The sequence below is a fragment of the Prunus mume genome, linkage group LG1 (genome assembly GCF_029339155.1).
Source record: "Prunus mume cultivar Tortuosa linkage group LG1, ASM2933915v1, whole genome shotgun sequence".
NCBI classification, from domain to species: domain Eukaryota; kingdom Viridiplantae; phylum Streptophyta; class Magnoliopsida; order Rosales; family Rosaceae; genus Prunus; species Prunus mume.
Genome location: NC_142698.1, coordinates 15,359,164 through 15,386,690, shown reverse-complemented (window position 1 = coordinate 15,386,690; position 27,527 = coordinate 15,359,164). Strand labels below are relative to the sequence as shown.

At 36.8% G+C, this 27,527-nt stretch overlaps 3 protein-coding genes across 3 annotated transcripts; all 3 read right to left on the bottom strand.

Annotated features, from left to right (window-relative positions):
* Positions 1-1,341: 1,341 nt before the first annotated feature.
* On the bottom strand, positions 1,342-4,089 carry LOC148921129 (uncharacterized). The gene has a single exon (XM_089055509.1). It carries the CDS (start codon positions 4,057-4,059, stop codon positions 1,552-1,554), a length of 2,508 nt encoding a protein of 835 aa, XP_088911635.1. The 5' UTR covers positions 4,060-4,089; the 3' UTR covers positions 1,342-1,551.
* Positions 4,090-9,534: 5,445 nt separating this feature from the next.
* LOC148921128 (uncharacterized) lies at positions 9,535-14,620 on the bottom strand. Its single transcript, XM_089044239.1, is given in 2 exon segments — positions 9,535-10,017; positions 10,020-14,620. Coding segments are annotated over 2 exon segments (4,755 nt in total). The 5' UTR covers positions 14,590-14,620; the 3' UTR covers positions 9,535-9,832.
* Positions 14,621-21,440: 6,820 nt separating this feature from the next.
* Positions 21,441-23,135, bottom strand: LOC148921127 (uncharacterized). Its single transcript, XM_089048007.1, has one exon. It carries the CDS (start codon positions 23,133-23,135, stop codon positions 21,441-21,443), a length of 1,695 nt encoding a protein of 564 aa, XP_088904133.1.
* Positions 23,136-27,527: the final 4,392 nt, after the last annotated feature.

Here is a 27,527-nt window from a genome sequence, read left to right as displayed (position 1 = left end):
GAACACTCTCTTTGATTTCAATTTCAATTATCAACAACCACACCCTTAAGAAATATGAGCATACAACAAGTATTTAAAGACTTAATCTCTCATCGCATGCATTGAACTAGCACCTAAATTAATTAACTCATTAATCCAGATACATTAAGTCCCATCCAAATAATTACAACTCTAGCTATTCCATTCCAAATACATGGAATTTATTAGAAGCCAAAACAAAACGTTCATGCATTGAACTTATTAATGCTTTTGATTCAAATGTCCCATAAATTTTAATGGCTCTTTATCCACATCACTCTTTATCTGCATCAAAAAGCAACTTTTAAGCAACTTTTAACCTCAATCTTCCGATTATGTCAATTTTATCATTATAGTTTTAATCAAATCTTTGGCAATTCAAGAGCATATTATCATTATAGTCAATTTTTTATTTATTTATAGGGTACCAATTATTCTATGCCGTATCAATAACCATTACTATTCTTTCTTTTAGTTATCTAATTATTCCAACCATTAGTTCCTAACTGGGAAAGAGAAGCATTGAAACTACCAAGAACACAGCAAGAGTATAGGAAGTAAGAACTCTATGGTCTTGTAGATCACGTCACTTGTCCAGCACACACAAACAAAAAGACTTGTATATTGTTACAATGACCTTAGTTGCAAATTTTCAAATGAGATTCTAAAATAATAAGATTCTTTACGTTTGGATTAAACCCTTACTAGCTACCACATTAGTTTGAATTGTTTATATTCTTCATTTTTCATTTCGTTGCCAGTTGCTAAAATTATGTTTTTTGTGTGGGATGAGGCACTGTCTGTTAGAAATTGGGTTTAGAAGGCTTGATTGGTTCTTATTGTTCAACGAGAACCTCCTAGCTTTGATGAGATTAGATCTTTGTAGTTGCTGCTGGCTTGACTTTGAAGTCTTCTACCAATATCTAATCTTTTAGTAGTGACAGGGAAATAGGACAAAAGAAAAATAATAATGATGTAGCCTTAATAATGATGTACAAAAAGGCATCCACGACGTTCGGGGTTGGCTTGACTTGTTCACTTTAAAGTCTTTCTTTATAATTGCAATTTGCATGGCAAGCCCTGGATGAGTTAACTTGAACAAAAACCTAGAGCTGTAAAGAATTCCATGTAGTTTTGTGTTGGGTTATAGCTGTCTAAAATGCAAGGGTAAAAAATTTACCAAAATTGTATGAATCAAAATGGAAAATCTGACAAACTACAAAGAGCACCATAGTCTAGACCCTATTGACAATTAAACTTAATATTTATTATTGGCGTTCTTTCAGGTTTAACATAATTTCGAGCCAAAGAGTAGAGTTGCTTTGTTCTATAATTAATGAGTTCAAACCCTCCAACTCCAAGTATCATACAATCATAAATTTTTTGAGATATCTGCTACATTTTCCATAAATATAAAATAAAATACAAAAGATACACACCAGAAAGGGAAGCACAATTCTTATTTCTTGGATCTTAAAATATCCTAGGCATAATTAACAAGAAGTCCAAACTTGCATTGTTCCTCTAATCAATTCAACGTCTCCACCACCTTTGATTTATGTGAACATGTCCTCGATGAATACCAATTCTTTCCTCCAGCTTAGGAAATATCTTGAGAAGGATGTTGTACATAGTTCTGTAATACCACTTACTCCATCTCTTGCACAACACAAGTGACCCAACAGCAATTCCAAAGCCAAATGTAAATCCAATTTCAACACTGATAAGATCCCAGTTTACCTCACGATGATGTCCAGAATTTGGAGGCCTTCCATTCACTGTTGGTGGTGGTTGCAATCCTGCTTTGTTATCCACCGTCAAAGGAGGTCCCCATAATCCTTTGTTTCCTATAAATGAGTCTTTTGAAAATGTTGAAAACTGAGTACCGGTTGGGATCTTGCCAACCAGTTGATTATATGAGAGATCCAAGACCGAAAGAAAAGTAAGCTCTGCCAACTGCGGTGGAATGCGCCCGCTCAGCTTGTTCTGTGACAGGTCTAAGGACTCGAGTACCCGCATGTTACCAAATGAGGATGGGATTTCGCCCGTGAATGCATTTCGGGACAAGTTAAGGACACGTGCTGATTTGAATTCTCCCATTTCCTTAGGTATGGATCCACAGAAGTTGTTGCTTGAGAAGTCAATCAAGGTAAAGATAGATAGAATCTTTACCAGTTCCATCTCCAAACCTTTGCTAGTAACTGTTATACTTACAACATACTCTAAAGAAGAACCATCATCTGCATAAGAAGAAACACCATCATCATCATAGGCATAACATGGACGAGTTGGGTTTAACGTGCAGAGAATCGAGTCCGCGAGTATAGGTTTGCTTTTTGTATGTCCAATGATGATTGTCGATACGGAACCATTTCCGGTAGCCATCATTTCCCCCCATGTTCTCCATAGTATTCCATGTATTTCACCACTGAAATTATTGTGAGCTAGGTCTATGATTTGAAGCGCTGGCCAAGTGCCATTGGTGTTGAGACATTCAATGCCTCCATAAAAGTTGTTGGAGCGCAAAATAAGGACACGCAAGGTGGAAATGTTCTTCAACAAGCACGGGAAGCTATCTGTTATATTATTGTTTCCAATGTTTAAAACCTCCAACATAGTACATTTAGCTAGAGATTTTGGAACCTTGCCACCTAACTGATTTCCACTGATCTCTAGAATTTGCAATGAACTATCTTCAGTAACTTCAACATTAGAAACAGATCCAGTGAGGTTGTTTCTCGCTATGTTAAGTACACTAAGATCACCCATTGCAGTCAAGCATTGGGGAATCATGCCACTCAGAGAATTATTGGATAGATTAAGAATCTGAAGATTTGAGGCATAGCATATTGATGCTGGAATGAGCCCATGCAAGTTATTTCTTGAAAGAGAGAAGAACACTATGTATGTGAGGAAATCACCAATGTTCGATGGTATAGAGCTGAAATTATTTCTCGAGTAATCCAGATACTTGGCATATGGTAGGAAAGTTGGGATTTGCCCATGGAGTTGGTTTGAATGAAGGTCAACAGTTTGCACTGTAGAAATAGATAAAGGAGCTTCTAGTGCTACCAAGGAGTTACAAGAAAGATTTAGGGTAGAAAGTTCATTGGAACTCCAAATCCAATTAGGTATCTTGCCTCGGATATGGTTTTCTGAAAGGTCCACACTGGATAATGTGGATTGATTTCTCAAGACATTAGAAAATGCAATTTCACCAGAGAATTGATTGTGGGCAAGGTATAGTACTGACAATAAGGGAAGAGAGAAGAGCGACGATGGGACTGATCCAGTAAAATTGCAATATGAAAGATCTATCGTGGACAACATTTTGAGGTTGCCAATTGATTCAGGCAATGACCCTGAAAAGTTTGTCTGGTTTAGATACAATGAGTCAAGAGATCCATTATTCTTAGGAAATTCTGGCAAGGAACCACCAAGTTTAAAATTACCCGAAAGGTCAATAGTTTGTAGAGTAGGTACCTGAAAGATCTCGTTGGGAAATGTTCCACTCAACTGACAACCACTGAGACTCAAGGAAGTCAACTTTGAAAAATTGGCAAAGAATCCTGGAATTGGACCGCAGATATTGTTCGAACTCAAGTCCAACTCCCTCAGGTTTGAAAAGTTGGCAAAGAATCCTTGAATTGGACCGGTGATGTTGTTCCCACTCAAGTCCAACTCCCTCAGGTTTGAAAAGTTGGCAAAGAATCCTGGAATTGGACCGGAGATGTTGTTCTCACTCAAGTCCAACTCCCTCAGGCTTGAAAAGTTGGCAAAGGATCCTGGAATTGGACCGGAGATAGATTCTAGGCTAAGGTCAAGACCAACAACATGCCCATTACTAGTGCAAGTAACACCAACCCAAGAACAACAGTCGGTGCTTGAATTCCAAGATATGAGTGGGGAAGGTTCATGAAATTGAAGGCTTTTCTTCAAATGGAGCAACGATTGTTGTTGGTCTTTAATACACTGGCTGTGAACTGCAGGGAGGAGGATATTGAAGCAGAGGAGGAAAAAGTAATGCAGCAAAGTTTTCATTTTGGAAAATCTTTTTAGCTGATGAGGGAAAGTGATGAGCAAATAACTGATGAGAAAGAAAGGTTGGGGTGGCCTTAATATATATGCATGGTTGGGGTGGCTTTGATGAGATTAAATCTTTGTCTTGGCTTGACTTTGAAGTCTTCTACCAGCATCTAATCTTTGATTCATTTTTCATTTCATTTTTCATCTAATCTTTGTCTTGGCTTGACTACTCTTCACAATACATTTACTCCCCACATAGAAATGATGAAGATAGTGAAAAATTTGAACCTCATAAGAACTCTGTGTGGTACTAAGTCACTCATGTATCTTACCATGCAATATATAAAGTGTAAAATTGTAGTAAATCATTATATATATAAATGATTATGGTGTGTTTAATCTTCTTTCATTAATTACTACACATTTTCTACACTCACAGTGTTTGTAAGCTCACTATATAATCAACTTAAATCAATTAACCTATCATGCAATGCATTTTCGTCCAATTTTTTTGTGATAAACTAATACATAATCGATTGAATAAACATCCTCTAAAGTTTTAATAAGAAATTTCAAGTTTTTCTTATAATTTCCGTGGTTTTTATTCAATTTTTATCGATATCGATAATATCCTGATATTTCCATCAAAATTTCCGTATTTTTGAACTACCGATATTTCCGATACCATCGATATCATATTTTAGACCTTGGATGAGATTATATCGTTGTGGTTGCTGCTGGCTTGACTTTGAAGTCTTCTACCAATATCTAATCTTTTAGTAGTAACAGGGAAATAGGACAATAGAAAAATAATAATGATGTAGCCTTAATAATGATGTGCAAAAAGGCATCCACGACATTCGTGGTTGGCTTGACTTGTTCACTTTAAAGTCTTTCTTTATAATTGCAATTTGCATGGCAAGCCTTGTATGAGTTAACTTGAACAAAAACCTAGAGCTGTAAAGAATTCCATGTAGTTTTGGGTTGGGTTATAGCTGTCTAAAATGCAAGGGTAAAAAATTACCAAAATTGTATGAATCAAAATGGAAACTGACAAACTACAAAGAGCACCATATTGACTAGACCTTTACCACTAGTCTAGATCCCATTGACAATTAAACTTTATATATATTATTGGTGTTCTTTCAGGTTTAACATAATTTGGACAGAAGTTTGCAGTAGGCTTTATTGGTCCCCAAGCAACTGGGTTTAACAGAATAATTGTGCTATATCAATTTTCCGCATCATGCATCCAGTACTTTTTGCTACTGCTTCCCGAACACCAGAGATTTTAACCCATAAATTCTCAGTGCATTACTCCAAGTTAAACCTAATAACCAAAAAAGTAGCAAACTCTATTACACACTTTTGCAATATTGTGTGAAGTATGGAAAATTTGTCACATGACTGAGATATTGACATGTCGGATTGAGAACATTGTGAGGTTGCTTCATGTATTGACTTGTTGACTTTGAAGTCTTGCCCAACTTGTCCAGTGAGTCCGGCTACAGTCTACATGTTGGTTTCCGACTTGGATTTTGTGGTGAGCATTGACTGGGTCCAGTGGAAGAAAGCAGATGATTTCTATGGCCTATGCTCTTGTATTTTCATGTTGATTTCTGGGTTGGAAGAGGAATTCTCCATAATCTAGGATTGGACGTTTGATCCAACCATAGACATGAAGATATACTGACTTGTTGACTTTGAAGTCTTGCCTAACTTGTCTAGTGAGCCCAGCTACAGTCTACATGTTGGTTTCCGACTTGGATTTTGTGGTGAGTATTGACTGGGTCCAGTGGAAGAAAGCAGATGATTTCTGTAGCCTGTGCTCTTGTATGTTCATGTTGATTCCTGGGTTGGAAGAGGAATTCTCCATAATCTTGAATTGGACGTTTGGTCCGACCATAGACATGAAGATATGCTGAGGAAATTTCGAACCAAAGAGCTCTATAATCGTAGATTCAAGTTCACATTATATAACAACCTTGCATGTCGTTTAGCTTTACCCCCCAAACTACTTTCAGTCTTTTATCATCCCCACTTACAATTAAAGTCTGTTCAAATATGCTTTACCCTAACAAAAAAAGGAAAAGTTTACTCAAATTATGCAGAGACGACCTAATTTCACAAATTCTTTTGATTGGCTGCTTAGAGCCTTTGACATGAAATGAACCATAACAAAATGGCAATCGTGCTGAGACGAAGGGGCACGGCCTAATTACTACCAAAAGAAAACCAAAAGGTGAAAAACCAAGTTAAAGACTTGTTAATGGTAATCAGTTTTCATTTCCCAAAAATTAACGCGTTCTCTTCAATGGTGTGGATAATCCTTTGAAACCTAGTTATAAAATTTTCATATAGTGCATGTATTTACAAATTGTTTAACAAAAGTAAACTTCATGTATTTTACTAACTGAAGTATGAAAGTAATTTCACCTATAGATTTATACTAAAATCCACGTCATTGAGAGCCCGTGCTAACAATTTGGGCTGTGGAAGAACTCCTCCCCAAATTCCACGTGGTTTACTGCCTAGTAGTAGTAGTAGACACCAGCCAATAATTTTTCTTTTTAAAGAAAAAAAAAGAAGACCTTCTATGCCATGTCAATAACCATTACTCTTCTTTCTTTTATTCTTTTATTCATTTATTTATTCCTTACAACAGAAAACCATTAGTTCTAAACCGTTACTCTTCTTTCTTTCATCTACAAGCTAGCACATTAGTTCAAATTGTTTATATTCTTCATTTTTCATTTCGTTGCGGGTTGCTAAAATTATGTTTTTAGAAGGCTTGTCTACTAAAAAAAGGGAATGAGTTCGCGTCGACTAAAAAAAGGGTTTAGAAGGCTTGATTGGTTCTTATTATTTGTATCATATCTGACCGTCCTCCTGAGCTAGTCCCACAAGTCCCACATCGAAACTTCACAAGGTACAAGATAATAGCCACTTGACATTTATGCCCTTGCTTTGTCAATAGTTAACTCCTCTCCATTATATTCCTGTCTAATTTTCAGCGTCGCTCAATTCTGCCCACGAATATATCGTTGCTTAATTAGATGCGATGCAATCGTTTAGATCAAAAGAGACCCTTAGCAAGGCACCGCCAAAGCAACCTCATTGTCATTTATCCAATAACGGGCACTAATATTACACATCGTCTAAGCCACCGAGCACATAAGAAAACTTCTTACATTCATGATTTCACATGTATTATCAACGTATTTACTATATCTTCTTCACATTATTATATATGTTCACTACATCGCTATGCTGTATTATGCGGAAATACATTAGCTTGGATGAGTTATATGTTCTTATTGGGACCAGCGCCTGCCCCACGCTCATATTCATTCTATAAGAAATTGATTTCATATACCTTTTATATTTGCTTTGGGGTAAGGCTTGGCGGAGCCAGTGCATGCCCAAGGTGGGCACTAGCCCCCTCTCACATATTGTTGTAGATACAATTTTATGTTAGTATATTGTACAAATATTATAAAATTCCTCATAAATTCTTAAATGGCCACTATTTTTTTGTTTCTCTTTCATTTTCATGTCTAAATTTCCTTTGAATTGCATGTATTTTGTCATCATAAAAGAGTGATAGGTTATTCATACCAAAAGTAAAGAAAAAAGAGAGAAAAGTGATAAAATTAGGGATTTCTTAAAAACTAAGTTGATTTGTCATAAAAGAAAGTGTATGAACTTTTAAAAGTGCCCCCTCTTACTTAAATTCCTGGCTCCGCCATGATTAAGAAAAATTTGCTTATAGGCACAGGTACGAGGTCAGTCGTTCTTTCATCTTAGGCAAGACAATAGACACATATAATATTCTACGTACTAAATTCAACTACAAGTCCCAAAGTCATTAGCATATGCTGGAACTACATAAGTAACTAAAAGCAAGATAAGAAGAGAAAAGCAAAAATTCTCTGCTTGGGGTTCAGCCCTCTGCTCCCAGCTATTTCAACCCTGAATGATCAAACGAAGCAGCCATTATGCTAGCCATTCACTCAACTTCTCACAAAGCAAGATAAGATATCATCTAAACCCATCCACTTTGACTTTCACATAATACTAAATTACCAACAATTTTACATATTGTGGAAGACAATTTGAGTCCTGCAGGAATTCGTTTTTCATTTTGTGGAAGACATTTTTTTTTGGTTAATCCCAAGTTCATTTTCCAATTTGCATGAAAACTGATTAAAAATCTAAAAAAATTATATTCTACGCTTCAATCATTCAAATGCTCTTACCAACTCCACGTAGAGGGCCGTGAGCTCAAGTGTATTCTCATGCATGTTAGCTATTGGCTTTCCAAGATTACCACATGTTGACTCAATGAATGAGCTAAATTAGCTGAATTCAAGAGAGAAAGAAAAAGATGCGGGAATTCCAATTTTGATGGCATAATTAATGTACCAGGTAGCCATTGCGAGAATGACGAAGAAAGTAAGCAAAGAAAGAATAGGAAACCTCTAGATTGATTGCTCTAATTCTCAGTCCTATTACAGAGAGACTTAGCTTTTATATGCTATTAAAACAACACTAAACAGACTATTAACCATCTAACTGTATTGGAATCTTGACCACGTGCTATTAGTTACAATGCCAGCTGCAGTATTTATACTAGAATATGGGGAGAGTATGTGATATTATGGTAGATAAATAGCAATTTGTGTTTGGTAGTTGTGAGATAAATTCAAGGGTTTTAGTGTAAAGAACTAAGTGTGGCTTGATCCCTTGGGGAGGGTACGTAGGCAGCCTAGGGTGATGCCTGGGTGCAGCCGCAGGTTAAACCTGACGTTGTTGTTGGTCATGAAACTTGGTTGAATTGAGGCTTGTTCGGTGGACTAAGCGAGTGTAATTGTGGTTCAGTTTGGTTTGAAATCCTTTTTGGACTGTTGCACGGCCTGGGCTGAGACCCTAAACTACTTGTGGCTGTGTTAGGAGGTTCAAACTTCGTATGTTGGTTATTTGGGAAGTTATTCTACGTTGATTTCAGTAGGCGTTCATAAATAAGTTTGAGTTTATATTATGCATTATTTAATGCATTAATTTGATTTAAGAACATTGTTGGTAGTTTGGTTTCAGAATATTTGAAGGCTGGAGGCCGTTTATTTGAATTGCATGAAATTTTATTGTGCATGCTGCCGGTTGAGTTATTAAAATGTGTTTTATGCAGTTGGACATTTTTGGGGAATGTTCAATTTACAGGGGAGACTCTGCCGAAATTCCGGTAGAAAGTTTCGTACCCTTACTCCTTTCCAAAAAGGAGGCTACATTTTTTTAGTGAGTGGGGCCGAAATCGGTATGATGTAGGCCATTCCACAGGATTTGCCCCGAGTTTCGAGAAATTTGAGGCGAGTCTTGATAGGAAGTTCAACAAATACATTCATTTATTTACAGGCTTTCGATGTGGTTAAGTCGCATACATTTAAACTTCACAATAATGAGGCAAAGGTATATGCCAAGGTGTTCATTGAATTTACCAAGGTTCCGTATAGTGGAATAGGATTTGAAGGCATATAAAACTCATGACAACATTATAACCATGGCCTTCAATACATGATTATGGCATAATACTACAAAAGAAACAAAAAGCTAAGGAAAAAAACGAAGATAATGTTGCTTTAACTCACGTTGCATTATACTACACACATGATTATGGCATAATTAACCTAAAATATGAAAGCAGAAGCACATTGCTAATTTCGTGGATCTTGAAATACAGGAAAAAGAACACCAGCCTCAGCCCCTTCATGCATTGCTCTTCTTAATCAATTCAACGTCTCCACCTTCGATTTATGTGAACATGTCTTCGATGAATACCAATTCTTTCCTCTAGCTGAGGGAATATCTTGAGAATGATATTGTACATAGCTCTGTAATACCACTTACTCAATCTCTTGCACAACACAAGTGACCCAATGGAAACTCCAAAGCCAAATGTAAATCCAATTTCGATCTGATAAGATCCCAATTCACCTCACGATGATGTCCAGAATTTGGAGGCCTTCCATTCACTGTTGGTGGTGGTGGCAATCCTGCTTTGTTATCCACCGTCAAAGGAGGTCCCCATAATCCTTTGTTACCTATAAATGAGTCTTTTGGAAATGTTGAAAATTGAGTACCGGTTGGGATTCTGCCAACCAATTGATTATTTGAGAGATCCAAGACTTCAAGGAAAGTAAGCTTTACCAACTGTGGTGGAATTTGTCCGCTTAGCTTGTTACGTGACAGGTCTAAGGATTCGAGTTGTCGCATGTTACCAAATGAGGATGGGATTTTGCCTGTGAAAGCATTTCCGGACAAGTTAAGGACATACAGTGATTTGAATGCTCCCATTTCCTTAGGTATGGGTCCACTGAAGTTGTTGCTTGAGAAGTCAATCAAGGTAAAGATAGATAAAATCTTTACCAGTTCCATCTCGAAACCTTTGCTAGTAACTATTACACTTACACCATACTCTAAAGAAAAACCATCATATGCATTAGAAGAACGACCATATAAACTGCCAGTGTACGAAGATTTAGCCTTTATTTTGGGAATGCAGGGTGTAGACTCTGCTAGGTTGCAGAAAATCAAGTGATGTCTAAGCCAGGAATATCCTTCTGTATGTGATCCAACGACAATTGTCCATGGGGAACCATTTTCGGTAGCCATCATTTCCCACCATGTTCTCCAATTTATTCCGTGTATTTCACCACTGAAATTATTGTCAGCTAGGTCTATGATTTGAAGCCCTGGCCAGGTGCCATTGGTGTTGAGACATTCAATGCCTCCATAAAAGTTGTTGGAGCGCAAAACAAGGATACGCAAGGTGGAAATGTTCTTCAACAAGCATGGGAAGCTATCTGTTATATTATTGTTTCCAATGTTTAAAACCTCCAACATAGTGCATTTAGCTAGAGATTTTGGAACCTTGCCATCTAACTGATTTCCACCGATCTCTAGAATTTCCAATGAACTATCTTCAGTAACTTCAACATTAGAAATAGATCCAGTGAGGTTGTTTCTCGCTAAGTTAAGTACATTGAGATCACGCATTGCAGTCAAGCATTGGGGAATCATGCCACTCAGAGAATTATTGGACAGATTAAGAATCTGAAGATTTGAGGCATTGCATATTGATGCTGGAATGAGCCCATGCAAGTTATTGCTTGAAAGAGAGAAGAACAGTGTGTTTGTGAGGAAATCACCAATGTTCAATGGTATAGAGCTGAAATTATTTCTCGAGTAATCCATATACTTGGCAAATGGTAGGAAAGTTGGGATTTTCCCCTGGAGTTGGTTTGAATGAAGGTCAACAGTTTTCACTGTAGAATTAGGTAAAGAATCATCTAGTGCTACCAAGTAGTTACAAGAAAGATTTAGGGTAGAAAGTTGATTGGAACTCCAAATCCAATCGGGTATCTTGCCTTGGATATGGTTTTCTGAAAGGTCCACACTGGATAATGTGGATTGATTTCTCAAGAAATATGGGATTGTTCCCAATTTGTTAGCAGCCAAATTCAATGAATCAATTTGAGGAAATGAGGAATTTGAGGAATCATTACCATTGTATAAACTCAGCAAGCTATTGTACGAAAGGTCAATGTTCAAAAGATTTTCCAGCTGTTGAGGGCCATTGAACGGAAAGGCATTGAAATTGTTGGAAGAAAGATCAAGTGATTCAAGGCCTTGAAAATTAAATATAGACACCGATATTTGTCCTTCCAAATTGTTGAAGCTTAAATCAAGGGTAACTAAGTTGAAAGAGACATTAGAAAATGCAAGTTCACCAGAGAATTGATTGTGGGAAAGGTTTAGTTGTGACAATAAGGGAAGAGAAAAGAGTGACGACGGGATTGATCCAGTAAAATTGCAACCTGAAAGATCTATTGTGGACAGCATTTCGAGGTTGCTAATTGATTCAGGCAATGACCCTGAAAAGTTTGTATCGCTTAGAATCAACCACTCAAGAGATCCATTATTCCTGGAAAATTCTGGCAAGGAACCACCAAGTTTAAGATTACCCGAAAGGTCAATAGTTTGTAGAGTAGGTACCTGAAAGAGCTCGTTGGGAAATGTCCCATTCAACTGACAACCACTGAGACTGAAGGAAGTCAACTCTGAGAAATTGGCAAAGAATTCTGGAACCGTACCAGAGATGTTGTTCCCACTCAAGTACAATATCCTCAAGTTTGAAAAGTCGGCAAAGTATTTTGGAATTGGACCGGAGATGCTGTTCTCACTCAAGTCCAACTCCCTCAGGTTTGAAAGGTTGGCAAATGATCCAGAAATTGGACCGGAGATGCTGTTCAGACCGGAGATGCTGTTCCCACTCAAGTCCAACTTCCTTATGTTTGAAAAGTTGGCAAAGCATCCTGGAATTAGACCGGAGATGTCGTTCCCACTCAAGTTCAATATCGTCAAGTTTGAAAAGTCGGCAAATGATCCTGGAATTAGACCGGAGATGCTGTTCCCACTCAAGTCCAACTCCCTCAAGTTTGAAAAGTTGGCAAAGGATCCTGGAATTAGACCGAAGATGTTGTTCCCACTCAAGTTCAATATCGTCAAGTTTGAAAAGTCGGCAAATGATCCTAGAATTGGACCGGAGATGCTGTTCCCACTCAAGTCCAACTCCCTCAAGTTTGAAAAGTTGGCAAATGATCCTGGAATTGGACCGGAGATGCTGTTCAAACCGGAGATGTTGTTCCCTCTCAAGTTCAATATCCTCAAGTTTGAAAAGTCGGCAAATGATCCTGGAATTAGACCGGAAATGCTGTTTTGATTCAAGTCCAACATCCTCAAGTTTGAAAAGTCGGCAAATGATCCTGGAATTGGACCGGAGATGCTGTTCCTACTCAAGTCCAACTCCCTCAAGTTTGAAAAGTTGGCAAATGATCCTGGAATTAGACCGGAGATGCGGTTCCAACTCAAGTCCAACATCCTCAAGTTTGAAAAGTCGGCAAATGATCCTGGAATTGGACCGGAGATGCTGTTCCTATTCAAGTCCAACTCCCTCAAGTTTGAAAAGTTGGCAAATGATCCTGGAATTGGACCGGAGATGCTGTTCCCACTCAAGTCCAACTCCCTCAAGTTTGAAAAGTCGGCAAATGATCTTGGAATTGGACCGGAGATGCTGTTCCCACTCAAGTCCAACTCCCTCAAGTTTGAAAAGTCGGCAAATGATCTTGGAATTGGACCGGAGATGCTGTTCCCACTCAAGTCCAACTCCCTCAAGTTTGAAAAGTCGGCAAATGATCTTGGAATTGGACCGGAGATGCTGTTCCCACTCAAGTCCAACTCCCTCAGGTTTGAAAAGTTGGCAAAGGATCCTGGAATTGGACCGGAGATGTTGTTCACACTCAAGTCCAACACCCTCAAGTTTGAAAAGTTGGCAAAGAATCCTGGAATTGGATCGGAGATGATGTTCGCTTCCAAGTCCAACTCCCTCAGGTTTGAAAAGTTGGCAAAGGATCCTGGAATTGGACCGGAGATCCTGTTCCAACTCAAGTCCAACACCCTCAAGTTTGAAAAGCTGGCAAAAAATCCTAGAATTGGACCGGAGATGTTGTTCCCTTCCAAGTCCAACTCCCTCAGGTTTGAAAAGTTGGCAAAGGATCCTGGAATTAGACCGGAGATCCTGTTCCAACTCAAGTTCAACATCCTCAAGTTTGAAAAGTCGGCAAATGATCCTGGAATTGGACCGGAGATGCTGTTCCCACTCAAGTCGAACTCCCTCAAGTTTGAAAAGTTGGCAAATGATCCTGGAATTAGACCGGAGATGTTGTTCCAACTCAAGTCCAACATCCTCAAGTTTGAAAAGTTGGCAAAGGATCCTGGAATTGGACCGGAGATCTTGTTCCAACTCAAGTCCAACACCCTCAGGTTTGAAAAGTTGGCAAAGGATCCTGGAATTGGACCGGAGATGTTGTTCATACCGGAGATGTTGTTCCCTCTCAAGTTCAATATCCTCAAGTTTGAAAAGTCGGCAAATGATCCTGGAATTGGACCGGAGATGTTGTTCCTACTCAAGTCCAACTCCCTCAAGTTTGAAAAGTTGGCAAATGATCCTGGAATTAGACCGGAGATGCTGTTCCAACTCAAGTCCAACATCCTCAAGTTTGAAAAGTCGGCAAATGATCCTGGAATTGGACCGGAGATGCTGTTCCCACTCAAGTCCAACTCCCTCAAGTTTGAAAAGTTGGCAAATGATCCTGGAATTAGACCGGAGATGTTGTTCCAACTCAAGTCCAACACCCTCAGGTTTGAAAAGTTGGCAAAGGATCCTGAAATTGGACCGGAGATAGTTTCGCTACTAAGGTCAAGACCAAGAACATGCCCATTACTAGTGCAAGTAACACCAACCCAAGAACAACAGTCGGTGCTTGAATTCCAAGATATAACCTTGGTTGAGTATGAAGGTTGATCAAATTGAAGGCTTTTCTTCAAATGGAGCAACGATTGTTGCTGGTCTTTAATACACTGGCTGCGAACTGCAGGGAGGAGGATATTGAAGCAGAGGAGGAAAAAGTAATGCAGCAAAGTTTTCATTTTTGAAAAACTTTTTAGCTGATGAGGGAAAGTGATGAGCAAATAACTGATGAGAAAGAAAGGTTGTGGTGGCCTTAATATATATATGCATGGTTGGGGTGGCTTTGATGAGATTAAATCTTTGTCTTGGCTTGACTTTGAAGTCTTCTACCAGCATCTAATCTTTGATTCGTGGTTGTAGTAGTAACCAGGAAAATAGGACAAAAGAAAAATAATAATGATGTAGCTTTAATAATGACGTGTAAAAAGGCCTCCACGAGATTCGTGGTTAGCTTGACTTGTTCACTTTAAAGTCTTTCTATGGAGAGCTGCTTTTGATAAAATAATAGCATGTATAATTGGTACCACGTTAGTTTGAATTGTTTATATTCTTCATTTTTCATTTCATTGCCGGTTGCTAAAATTATATTTTTTTGGAATGAGTCAGTAATTATGCTCGACCATATCTCAAGTTCACGTACAACTGATTCTTACTAAACTTATTATGTGTAATATTTAAGCGCTTATCCATAGTGAAAAGAAAAATAAAAAATAACATATTAATTATAGGTTTTGTTGCTCCCAAAAAAATGAGCGGGTTTAATACACTAGTGCAATATCAACTTGCATCATCCATGCAATATCAACTTGCTACTTCCCAACTACCAAATTTTAACCAAGAAATTCTCAGCACATTTTATTCCAAGTTAAACCCAATTAAACTCAAATTTTTAAACCAAAAAAAGCACTCTACATTTTGCAATAGTGTGTGAATTGTGGAAAATTTGTCACCTGAGATATTGACATGTCGGATTGAGAACAATGTGGAAATTGTGATGTGATCGTTACTTTATGGATTGACTTGTTGACTTTGAAGTCTTGCCCTATCTTGTGTAGTGGGCCCGGCTACAGTCTACATGATTTCCTACCTACTTGGATTTTTGGATGAGTATTGACTCGGCCGAGATCAATAGTCATAGCTCATGACCCAGTCAAAGAAAACAGATGATTTCTGTGGCCCAATCCGACCATTAGACACGAAGATGCTGAGGAAATTTTGAACCAAAGAGTCCCATAATCTTGGATTCAAGTTCCATAACAACCTTGCATATCGTTTAGCTTTACCTACCTACAAAAAATTATGTATCTTTATGTATTGACAAGTCACATTTAATTTATGTATCTTTTCTACAAAAAATTTAATAATACTATAATATCTGGGTTTAGGCATAATTATCATCCATGCTCTTTAATGCAATTGGCACAATTATTTGTGCTTTATGAGGTTGGCCACGGTTCAACCATGTTTTAAAAATTCGGTTTCTTCTATAGGAGTGTCTTTTAATCAAAAGGCACGATTTTTTTTTCTTCCTAAAAACTCATACTTTTGAGCGTGGAAAATATCATTATTCTGACAACATCGAGAACAAATTGTGATTTAACTTTTGTAATAGTGTCACTTTCGCACACAAATCTTTGGTGTCTAAAGTGTTTATTTATTTTGAAAACAAATTAGTAGCAATTTGAGATCTCACACATACAGAATGGGCCATATACTAACAAGGTACATACTCTACAGAGTGGATAATGAGGTCATTCAACCGTATACCACATTTTCTCATCGACAAAATCACATTCAAAATTGTACTTGAAAAAGAAAATATCAACCAAAAATATATTAATATGAAGCATCCCCGTATAGGGCACGTGTATCACAAATTACAAATTCCCCTTATGTATTAAAATTCATAAGTTTGTATCAGATTGAGCCATGATCATGACTAAAATACAACATTTAGGTTGACATTAACCTCAAATAAAAACTGAACGTAATACCAAAGAAATACACTTAAATTTAAATATACAACTTCTAAACCTTGTCAGCAGCCTAAATGTTATGAAGATTGGAGACCTGGCCAAAATCAAGTGCATCTAGCCCAACCAATAGTTCCAAAGTTCTTGTACTAGCCTAAATGTTTTGAGGCTGAAATCACACAAAAAGTAGATTATGCAAACAACTCAACAAATCAATATGAATAGTACCAAACAAACTATGTTTCAAATTGATAGTTTCACAATATGAACATTAATTACTTGCACAAACCTATTTCTGTTTGCTGAAAAAAGTATTATTTGCATAAGAGAGCTGCTACAAAATTCCACAACGTTCCCTAATTTCAAATTGAGAAAAAAAGGAGAAGATAAGATCTCCTTTTGAAGGGGAAAGAAAGATGCGTAACTAATGCATGTACAACACAGGGAAGAAAAAGAGAAAGGCAGACTTAGAACAAGCAATCCAACATCAAATCCCACAAGGACAGGGAAACAATAAATCCCTGCCAAAACGAAATAGCAATAACTATTACTTCGGCACCTATGCCTAAAAACAACACGTCTCCCATCAGCTTACGCTACCATATAACCTGAATCCAAATGGCTCTACGAATTGTTTGACGAAGACATTTTTTGGTGGGGGGGGAAGAACACATGAGTCAAAATGTAGAACACAACACATTTGGATATTAAAAGAAACAAGGGTTAATTGCACTTTAGTGCAACTTTTCAAATGAGATTCTAAAATAATAAGATTCTTGACATTTTGGATTAAACCCTTACTAGCTACAACATTAGTTTGAATTGTTTATATTCTTCTTCACTGTCTGTTAGAAATTGGGTTTAGAAGGCTTGATTGGTTCTTATTGTTCAACGAGAACCTCCTAGCTTTGATGAGATTAGATCTTTGTGGTTGCTGCTGGCTTGACCTTGAAGTCTTCTACCAATATCTTATCTTTTAGTAATAGGGGAATGCTAACAACATTCTCTCCAATCTTCTCTTTTGGACCTTCTTCCTTTTCCTTATGACATGTGTGTCACTTTCTTTACACTAAAAACAATGTAATTAATGCATCAAATAGGAAAACATTTGTTTTCAAATTTACCCTTATTTATTATATTGATTTTAATGTTTACTTAAATTTATTATCCAAATTTGTTACAACTTTCTTATCACCTTGTTAAAAAATTAAATAGAAAAAAACATTAGTTTTTTTTTCCTTTTTGAAAGACTCCAACAAATAAGACTTACCTAATTAATGGTTTAGAAAAAATAATAATAATTAGACTTAACGAATTAATGGTTTGAAAATGCAATTAATGAACTTCCTTTTAAAACAGATTTCCTTAGAAGGATGTCTTTTGTCTGTATAAAAAAAGGATATATCTTTTGTGGATTTTTTTAAGGCCATTATTGTGTTTTTTTTAACCATAAACAAAAAACGTTTTTCCTCTAAAAAAATAGACATTTTCTAAAAAAAAAAAAACATAATTTTTATAATTTTTTACATACGGTAAAAGAGTTGTAAAAAAAAGGGGATAAATTGAAGGACAATACATTTAATAAGGGTAAACTTGGAAAACAAAAGGTGGTTGTTTGATGTATTAATGTCATTATTTTAAGTGTATGAGAAGTGACACATGTCATTAAGAAAAGGAAGAAGGTCCAAAAGAGAAGGTCACTAGCATTCCCCGTCATTCAATTAAACAAACACTAACAGTTAGTTCTTTCTCATGTGAAATTTTTTACATTTCTCACTTCTTCACATACACACTGCCTTTCCTTAACTGGTCCTTAACTGGTCTGTCAATTTTCTATTATGTCTGAACTTATTGATTTGTATGAGTTCTTATTGTGTATTAGGGGAACAAACAAAACGGAACATAGATTAGTCAATGAAATAATGTATGGAATTTCTATTCTTTCTTTATGTAATTTTCATATTAAATGACGAAGAAAATTCTAGAGGAAGACTGATTAGTGAATGAAATAATGTATCGAATTTTCGTTCTTTCTTTATATAATTTTCATATTAAACAACAAAGAAAATTCTAAAGGAAGACAGATTAGTTAATGAAATAATGTATGAAATTTCCGCTCTTTCCATATGTAATTTTCATATTAAATGACGAAGAAAATTCTAAAGGTAGACTTATCAGAAAAGGATATACATGTGCTCATAAATAAAAAAGTAAAATACGTGTCCTCCTCCTTTGTTCTGAGGAGTGGGACAAAAATGGGTGTTTATAAGACTTGAGGAAGGCTTTTACCAATTAATCAATGAAGACTAGAGGAAGACTTTTACCAATCAATCAATGAAGACTAGAGGAAGACTTAAATACCAATGAATGGCTCCTTTTTTGGTTGGGGGAACGTGTGTTTGGGTGTTAAAACTCATTGGAGAAAGACTAGAGGACTATACCACATCATGTGGTAGATAATGTGTCAATTTGCAAATAAATTTAGTAGCAAGTGGACTATACTAGCCACCTACAACTTTAAGCATGATCATTCAGATAATGCTTGCATCCTCTGTTTTACCGCGGCTGCTAACACAAAGAAAGCCATGCTTTTGTTGCCTCTTCTACCTCCACGTGGCATTGCTCTGTCGGGCTTTCTCCTATTGCGGAGAATTCCCCACTACTGCCTTTGATAGGAGTATGGGCTGTGTCTAAGTTAGTGTGGTTGATCTTCCTAATTGCCTTAGTTAGCTTTGCCTTACCAACTATCTAATCAGGCACAAGGCCCCTCCTCGGAGAGAAAGTTACTAGCAGAACTATATAAGACTTCTAATAGTTGTCACATATGATTATGTGTGTTAAACAACTTTCAACATTAACCCTAGAATTACACAGAGTAACAAATATTATTTATTGAATTATCGAAACAGTACAATATTCTCAACAACTCATTCTTGATCCCATTGACAATTAAACTTTATATATATTATTGGTGTTCTTTCAGGTTTAACATAATTTGGACAGAAGTTTGCAGTAGGCTTTATTGGTCCCCAAGCAACTGGGTTTAACAGAATAATTGTGCTATATCAATTTTCCGCATCATGCATCCAGTACTTTTTGCTACTGCTTCCCGAACACCAGAGATTTTAACCCATAAATTCTCAGTGCATTACTCCAAGTTAAACCTAATAACCAAAAAAGTAGCAAACTCTATTACACACTTTTGCAATATTGTGTGAAGTATGGAAAATTTGTCACATGACTGAGATATTGACATGTCGGATTGAGAACATTGTGAGGTTGCTTCATGTATTGACTTGTTGACTTTGAAGTCTTGCCCAACTTGTCCAGTGAGTCCGGCTACAGTCTACATGTTGGTTTCCGACTTGGATTTTGTGGTGAGCATTGACTGGGTCCAGTGGAAGAAAGCAGATGATTTCTATGGCCTATGCTCTTGTATTTTCATGTTGATTTCTGGGTTGGAAGAGGAATTCTCCATAATCTTGGATTGGACGTTTGATCCAACCATAGACATGAAGATATACTGACTTGTTGACTTTGAAGTCTTGCCTAACTTGTCTAGTGAGCCCAGCTACAGTCTACATGTTGGTTTCCGACTTGGATTTTGTGGTGAGTATTGACTGGGTCCAGTGGAAGAAAGCAGATGATTTCTGTAGCCTGTGCTCTTGTATGTTCATGTTGATTCCTGGGTTGGAAGAGGAATTCTCCATAATCTTGAATTGGACGTTTGGTCCGACCATAGACGTGAAGATATGCTGAGGAAATTTCGAACCAAAGAGCTCTATAATCTTAGATTCAAGTTCACATTATATAACAACCTTGCATGTCGTTTAGCTTTACCCCCCAAACTACTTTCAGTCTTTTATCATCCCCACTTACAATTAAAGTCTGTTCAAATATGCTTTACCCTAACAAAAAAAGGAAAAGTTTACTCAAATTATGCAGAGACGACCTAATTTCACAAATTCTTTTGATTGGCTGCTTAGAGCCTTTGACATGAAATGAACCATAACAAAATGGCAATCGTGCAGAGACGAAGGGGCACGGCCTACTTACCACCAAAAGAAAACCAAAAGGTGAAAAACCAAGTTAAAGACTTGTTAATGGTAATCAGTTTTCATTTCCCAAAAATTAACGCGTTCTCTTCAATGGTGTGGATAATCCTTTGAAACCTAGTTATAAAATTTTCATATAGTGCATGTATTTACAAATTGTTTAACAAAAGTAAACTTCATGTATTTTACTAACTGAAGTATGAAAGTAATTTCACCTATAGATTTATACTAAAATCCACGTCATTGAGAGCCCGTGCTAACAATTTGGGCTGTGGAAGAAACTCCTCCCCAAATTCCACGTGGTTTACTGCCTACGTTGCTTGTTCCAAATATGCCCCTCTTTCATGATGTCTTTTATTTGCTTTAACTCTTTGTAATATCGTGCTTTAACTGAAAGTTGATCGAAACCAATTTCGATTTTCTAAAACATGCAAGTTTTTCAATTTCAATCCAAAAGAAAGACCTAGTAGTAGTAGACACCAGCCAATAATTTTTCTTTTTAAAGAAAAAAAAAGAAGACCTTCTATGCCATGTCAATAACCATTACTCTTCTTTCTTTTATTCTTTTATTCATTTATTTATTCCTTACAACAGAAAACCATTAGTTCTAAACCGTTACTCTTCTTTCTTTCATCTACAAGCTAGCACATTAGTTCAAATTGTTTATATTCTTCATTTTTCATTTCGTTGCGGGTTGCTAAAATTATGTTTTTAGAAGGCTTGTCTATTAAAAAAAGGGAATGAGTTCGCGTCGACTAAAAAAAGGGTTTAGAAGGCTTGATTGGTTCTTATTATTTGTATCATATCTGACCGTCCTCCTGGGCTAGTCCCACAAGTCCCACATCGAAACTTCACAAGGTACAAGCAGTGGCGGAGCCAGGAATTTATGTGTTGGGGGGCCAATATATAAACCAAACAAGACATCAAAAAATTTCAAATTTTCAACCTTAACAATGTTTGGAAAAATTAAAGGCAAAAAATAATTGTTTATTCAATTAGGTATCAAAATAACACTCGTCGTTCTTTCATATCTCGAAAACCATCTATGATTGAGTCAACGCTAAACTTTTCTGCAATTTCCCTTTCGATGTACATAATCAAAGAGTCTGTGAGAAATTCGTCTTCCATCTTGTTACGGAGCCTAGTTTTTACTATACGCATAGCAGAAAATGATCGCTCTGCAGTTGCTGTAGAAACAGGAAGAGTAAGCACAAGAACAACCACTCTATAAACAAGTGGATATGTCGTTGATCTTCTAGTCGTTACCATCCATTGAGATAGATCAGAAATTGTTGACAAGTTTTTGAACTCTGGAAGTCTAACGACGTCACTCTCAAAATGTTGAAGTTGTCTTCTCAAACCTATCTTCTCATGATCTTCAAAGTCTTGTGGATAGAACTTATCTACCAATTGACAAATATCATCAATCCTAAAAGATTTATTCACTTCACGAGGATCCAAAGCCGACCCCATAATAAGCAGCTCTGTTGTTTGATCACTAAATCTGCTATTTAATTCTTGAAGTTGAGAATCTATTGTAGCATAAAAAATATCTATCATATAATAATGCTTAATCGTAAAATCATCTTGTTGATGGCGAGCTCTACCTCGTCTTGCAACATAACGAGCATTCATATCTAGTATATCTATGTTCCGTGCTTCACAAAAAGAATTCACCTTGGTAAGCAAAGAATCCCATCCATCATCTCTTAATTCTTGGATGAGTGCTTTAGTGGAAGAAACAAGATTCATGGCATTTATGATGTCTTGGGATTGACATTGCAAAGCTTGACAAAGATCATTAGTGATCTCCATAAGTTCTTTCATAAGATGTAAGATAAAGATAAATTCATATGAAGTCATTGCCTCATAAGCTGCATCAGCATCTCCTCGTTGAGAATAAGTAGTTCCGTTATCAATTATATTAATTAGAACTATGCATGTTGCACTAAACATATTTACCAAGCTAGTAATTGATTTCAAATGAGAACCCCAACGAGTATCACCAGCACGTTGTAAGGTGCCAATTTGGTTCATTCCTTTCCCAGTCTCGAGCTCATCAATTGCAATCATGTGCTCAATTTCAGCAGCTTGAGCATTTTTCAGTTCATCATTACGCTTGCATGAAGCACCAACAATATTGACAATAGAAGTCAATTTAGTGAAAAAGTGGTGAACATGAATAACTTCTCTTGATGATGCAATTAATGCCAATTGTAATCGATGTGCTAAACAATGAACATAGTAAGCATATGGGCAATCATTCAAAATCAAAGCTTGTAACCCATTCCATTCACCTCGCATGTTACTTGCACCATCATATCCTTGTCCTCTAATATTTTGAATATTTAGTGAATTATAAGACAATATAGAGTATATACCTTTTTTCAGAGTTAATGCCTCAGTGTCTGACACATGAACAAGCCCAAAAAAGCGCTCCTGAATAAGACCTTCTTTGTCAACAAATCGCAACACTATAGCCATTTGCTCTCTCTTGGATTCATCACGCGCTTCATCAACAATTATACAAAACTTTGATTCCCCAATTTCTTCACAGATTGCTTTCTTCACTTTAGTTGAAAAAACATGTAAAATTTCTTTTTGGATCTGTGGTGATGTGTAAGAGGCATTTTTGGGAGCTTTATCTAAGATAACTCCAGCAACTTTTTCATTATATGCAGCCAATATTTCTAACATTTGAAGAAAATTTCCACGATTGATTGAATTTTTTTTTTCATCATGGCCTCTAAAAGCACATCCTTGGAATGCAAGCCACCTGACTGCTTCAATTGTTGCCTTAAGTCGTAGTCGATTGTCTGCAATTTGTTGGGAAGAATAATTCTCAACGACTTTCTGTATATGCTGGGATTGATTCATCAAATCCAAACATGATATTTCAGCAATCTTATGGGGGGAGTTAGGATCTTTCCCCTCGTGATTTAGAAAAGAACAATTTTTTCCATCTCTAACTTTCTTCCAACTTTGAAATCCCTCAAGAGTGAAAGCATTTTTTCCAGAATGTCCAGATGGTTTGTTAAAAAGATAGCACGGTAGACAAAAAGCTGCATCTTTCACAGGTGAATATTCTAACCACGAAGGAAATAATTTGAACCATGAACTTTGAAAGCTACGCTGATGAGTTACTGATCCAGATTTTGGATACTTGGAAAGTATAGGTTGGTATGGACCGACGTTAATGTAAGCTCGTCGAATTTCGTCACGTTGATTAACAGGATAATTCCATATTTGCGGACGTAGCCCTGGGTCGCGCTCTAAAGTACTAATATCAACTTCATTATCAATAGTCTCAATTCTTGGAGATCCAGAACGATTTTCATATGCTATTGTCTCAATATTATAATCAGGTACAGATGAGGTAACTTCAATATGTTTTCTTTTGAAAAATCCATCAATTTTAGGTTGTCTCTTCATCTACAAACCAATTACAAATTTTATTAAGGACATGATAAATTATACCACAAACCAAAATAAAAAAATAAAATCATGTTCTATGCATAGAACATATACAAATATATTATCATAAAAAGTAAATAAACAAAGGAAAAAAAAAATTAACTGTAAAGTTATCTAACCTGGAATTAGAAATTCTGAAGTAGGAGGTTGGAGAGCAAACTACCAAATTCAATTATTTTCTTTTGTTGTGTGCGGTTGCTTCGAACTAAGTTCATGTTGCTTTATATAGGAACATAAATTAAAATCCCAATCCTTTTTTATTTGGGTAAAAGTCTATTTCCTATTTGATAAAGGAAATTTTTTGAAACTTTATTTGATTGACTGTTTTAACTTTTTTTATTAATATATTGATGGACATGAGATTCTACTTTTTAAAAAACCAAAACTGGCGTGAGGATAGAAACATTCACAACCTTCAATCAAGTGGCAAGTGGTTATTATTATATATATATTTAATTGGAAAGAGAAACACATCTTGAGGGGGCCACAAGCAAAATTATCATATTTACTTTCTAAAATCTATAGGAACAGAAGACCACAAATCAAATATTATGAAACTTTTGGGGGGGCCCAGGCCCCTTCAGGCCCTCATATAGCTCCGCCACTGGGTACAAGATAATAGCCACTTGACATTTATGCCCTTGCTTTGTCAATAGTTAACTCCTCTCCATTATATTCCTGTCTAATTTTCAGCGTCGCTCAATTCTGCCCACGAATATATCGTTGCTTAATTAGATGCGATGCAATCGTTTAGATCAAAAGAGACCCTTAGCAAGGCACCGCCAAAGCAACCTCATTGTCATTTATCCAATAACGGGCACTAATATTACACATCGTCTAAGCCACCGAGCACATAAGAAAACTTCTTACATTCATGATTTCACATGTATTATCAACGTATTTACTATATCTTCTTCACATTATTATATATGTTCACTACATCGCTATGCTGTATTATGCGGAAATACATTAGCTTGGATGAGTTATATGTTCTTATTGGGACCAGCGCCTGCCCCACGCTCATATTCATTCTATAAGAAATTGATTTCATATACCTTTTATATTTGCTTTGGGGTAAGGCTTGGCGGAGCCAGTGCATGCCCAAGGTGGGCACTAGCCCCCTCTCAAATATTGCTGTAGATACAATTTTATGTTAGTATATTGTACAAATATTATAAAATTCCTCACAAATTCTTAAATGGCCACTATTTTTTTTGTTTCTCTTTCATTTTCATGTCTAAATTTCTTTTGAATTGTATGTATTTTGTCATCATAAAAGAGTGATAGGTTATTCATACCAAAAGTAAAGAAAAAAGAGAGAAAAGTGATAAAATTAGGGATTTCTTAAAAACTGTCATAAAAGAAAGTGTATGAACTTTTAAAAGTGCCCCCTCTTACTTAAATTCCTGGCTCCGCCATGATTAAGAAAAATTTGCTTATAGGCACAGGTACGAGGTCAGTCGTTCTTTCATCTTAGGCAAGACAATAGACACATATAATATTCTACGTACTAAATTCAACTACAAGTCCCAAAGTCATTAGCATATGCTGGAACTACATAAGTAACTAAAAGCAAGATAAGAAGAGAAAAGCAAAAATTATCTGCTTGGGGTTCAGCCCTCTGCTCCCAGCTATTTCAACCCTGAATGATCAAACGAAGCAGCCATTATGCTAGCCATTCACTCAACTTCTCTCAAAGCAAGATAAGATATCATCTAAACCCATCCACTTTGACTTTCACGTAATACTAAATTACCAACAATTTTACATATTGTGGAAGACAATTTGAGTCCTGCAGGAATTCGTTTTTCATTTTGTGGAAGACATTTTTTTTTGGTTAATCCCAAGTTCATTTTCCAATTTGCATGAAAACTGATTAAACATCTAAAAAAATTATATTCTACGCTTCAATCATTCAAATGCTCTTACCAACTCCGCGTAGAGGGCCGTGAGCTCAAGTGTATTCTCATGCATGTTAGCTATTGGCTTTCCAAGATTACCATGTTGACTCAATGAATGAGCTAAATTAGCTGAACTCAAGAAAGAAAGAAAAAGATGCGGGAATTCCAATTTTGATGGCATAATTAATGTACCAGGTAGCCATTGCAAGAATGACGAAGAAAGTAAGCAAAGAAAGAATAGGAAACCTCTAGATTGATTGCTCTAATTCTCAGTCCTATTACAGAGAGACTTAGCGTTTATATGCTATTAAAACAAGACAAAAATTTTGAAAAATTATAATTAAAAAGATATTACTCATATTTTTGATTTTCAAACAATCTCTGTCCTACCAAATAAATAATTAAAGAATTTCTTAAGAGGTATTAATCATGCAAGTTTTGTTTTCTCTAATACCACTTGATGGTGAAAGGGGTAGGACGATAGGACTAATAGTTGAAACAAAGTGTTTTTATTAATTTGGAGGAATATAGTACATGGCTTTGTGTACAGAGAACTGGAGGCTAATTGGCCACCACATTTGATTTAGATTAGTGAGCTTATTGGCTCCACAATGTACTTTGGTTTTGGATAGCTCTTAGCTCCCTAGCTTAGGTTGGGAGACTCTGGTTAGCTCCCTTGAATTTAGTTTTCGGTACCTTTTTTTTTTTGTTTTTTGTTTTTTTGTTTCTCCCATATAGATTGAGAGTTTTGAGGGTTAACTCCACCTTATATTAGTACATTCATGCCTATTTATAGATGAGAACTTTCCGCCATACTCCAATTGTCCCACCGACTTGGGAAGTGTAATGACCCGATCCTAAATAAATGGATAAACATTAATTTATTCAGATAAAGGACCATTTTTGCTCGTAGAATATTTTATTAAGTTTAAAGTTGACTTTTTGACCGGGAAGGAATTTGGGAATTCTAACTATACCGATGCGTAGAGCACAGCGAGATGAGTCCGCAGACAGGTAGTGGGCACGAATCGGAGCTGTAACGAGAGAGATACGATCAAAATACCCTCAGTGGCATGATTGTAAATATTTCGAAATGGGTTTTTGATAAAAGTCAGAAAAGCCCTCAGTTCTCTCTCTCTCTCTCTCTCTCTCTCTCTCTCTCTCTCTCTCTCTCTCCGATTCACAGCCATCCGCCATGGCAGGACGTGAGACAAGTCACGCTCGAACCGGCTCGACGCCTGTGCCACGTTGCACCCAAAATCACTGAAACCCCAAGTCCGCCACGCTTGGTTTAAACCGGGTTTTCCGTCGTTGCACCGCCGCCTCCGCCGCCCAATCCAGGTGAAATAGGTATGGTTCCTCACCTATTTCTCGAGCTCTAGCTGCCTGTTTGGTAGGATTGGATCAATTTTTAGTGTAGATAACTCGATTTAGAACCTAGGTTTTGGTCGGATTTCGGGTTGAAATTGGACGCTGCCACAGTTGAATAAGTTGATCCACTCGTCGAGTAGTAGCTATAGCCGAAAAGGTGGCTCTCGATTTTAAAGTTTTCCGGCAATCGGTATCGCTTTGGACACCCACGTGCTGCCAGCGTGTGTGGCAGCGGTGGGCACTGTAGCAGAAGGGCATTATGTCCCAATGGGATCTCCTAGTTGTCGCGAGCGCGTAGGAATTTACGGATCCCAATTTGGATACCATTTGATTCTCGAACCGA

What these genes read in the sequence shown, in the direction of transcription:
- LOC148921129 (XM_089055509.1), bottom strand. Translation starts at nt 4,059, where the DNA reads ATGAAAACTTTGCTGCATTACTTTTTCCTCCTCTGCTTCAATATCCTC.
- LOC148921127 (XM_089048007.1), bottom strand. Translation starts at nt 23,135, where the DNA reads ATGTTAGAAATATTGGCTGCATATAATGAAAAAGTTGCTGGAGTTATC.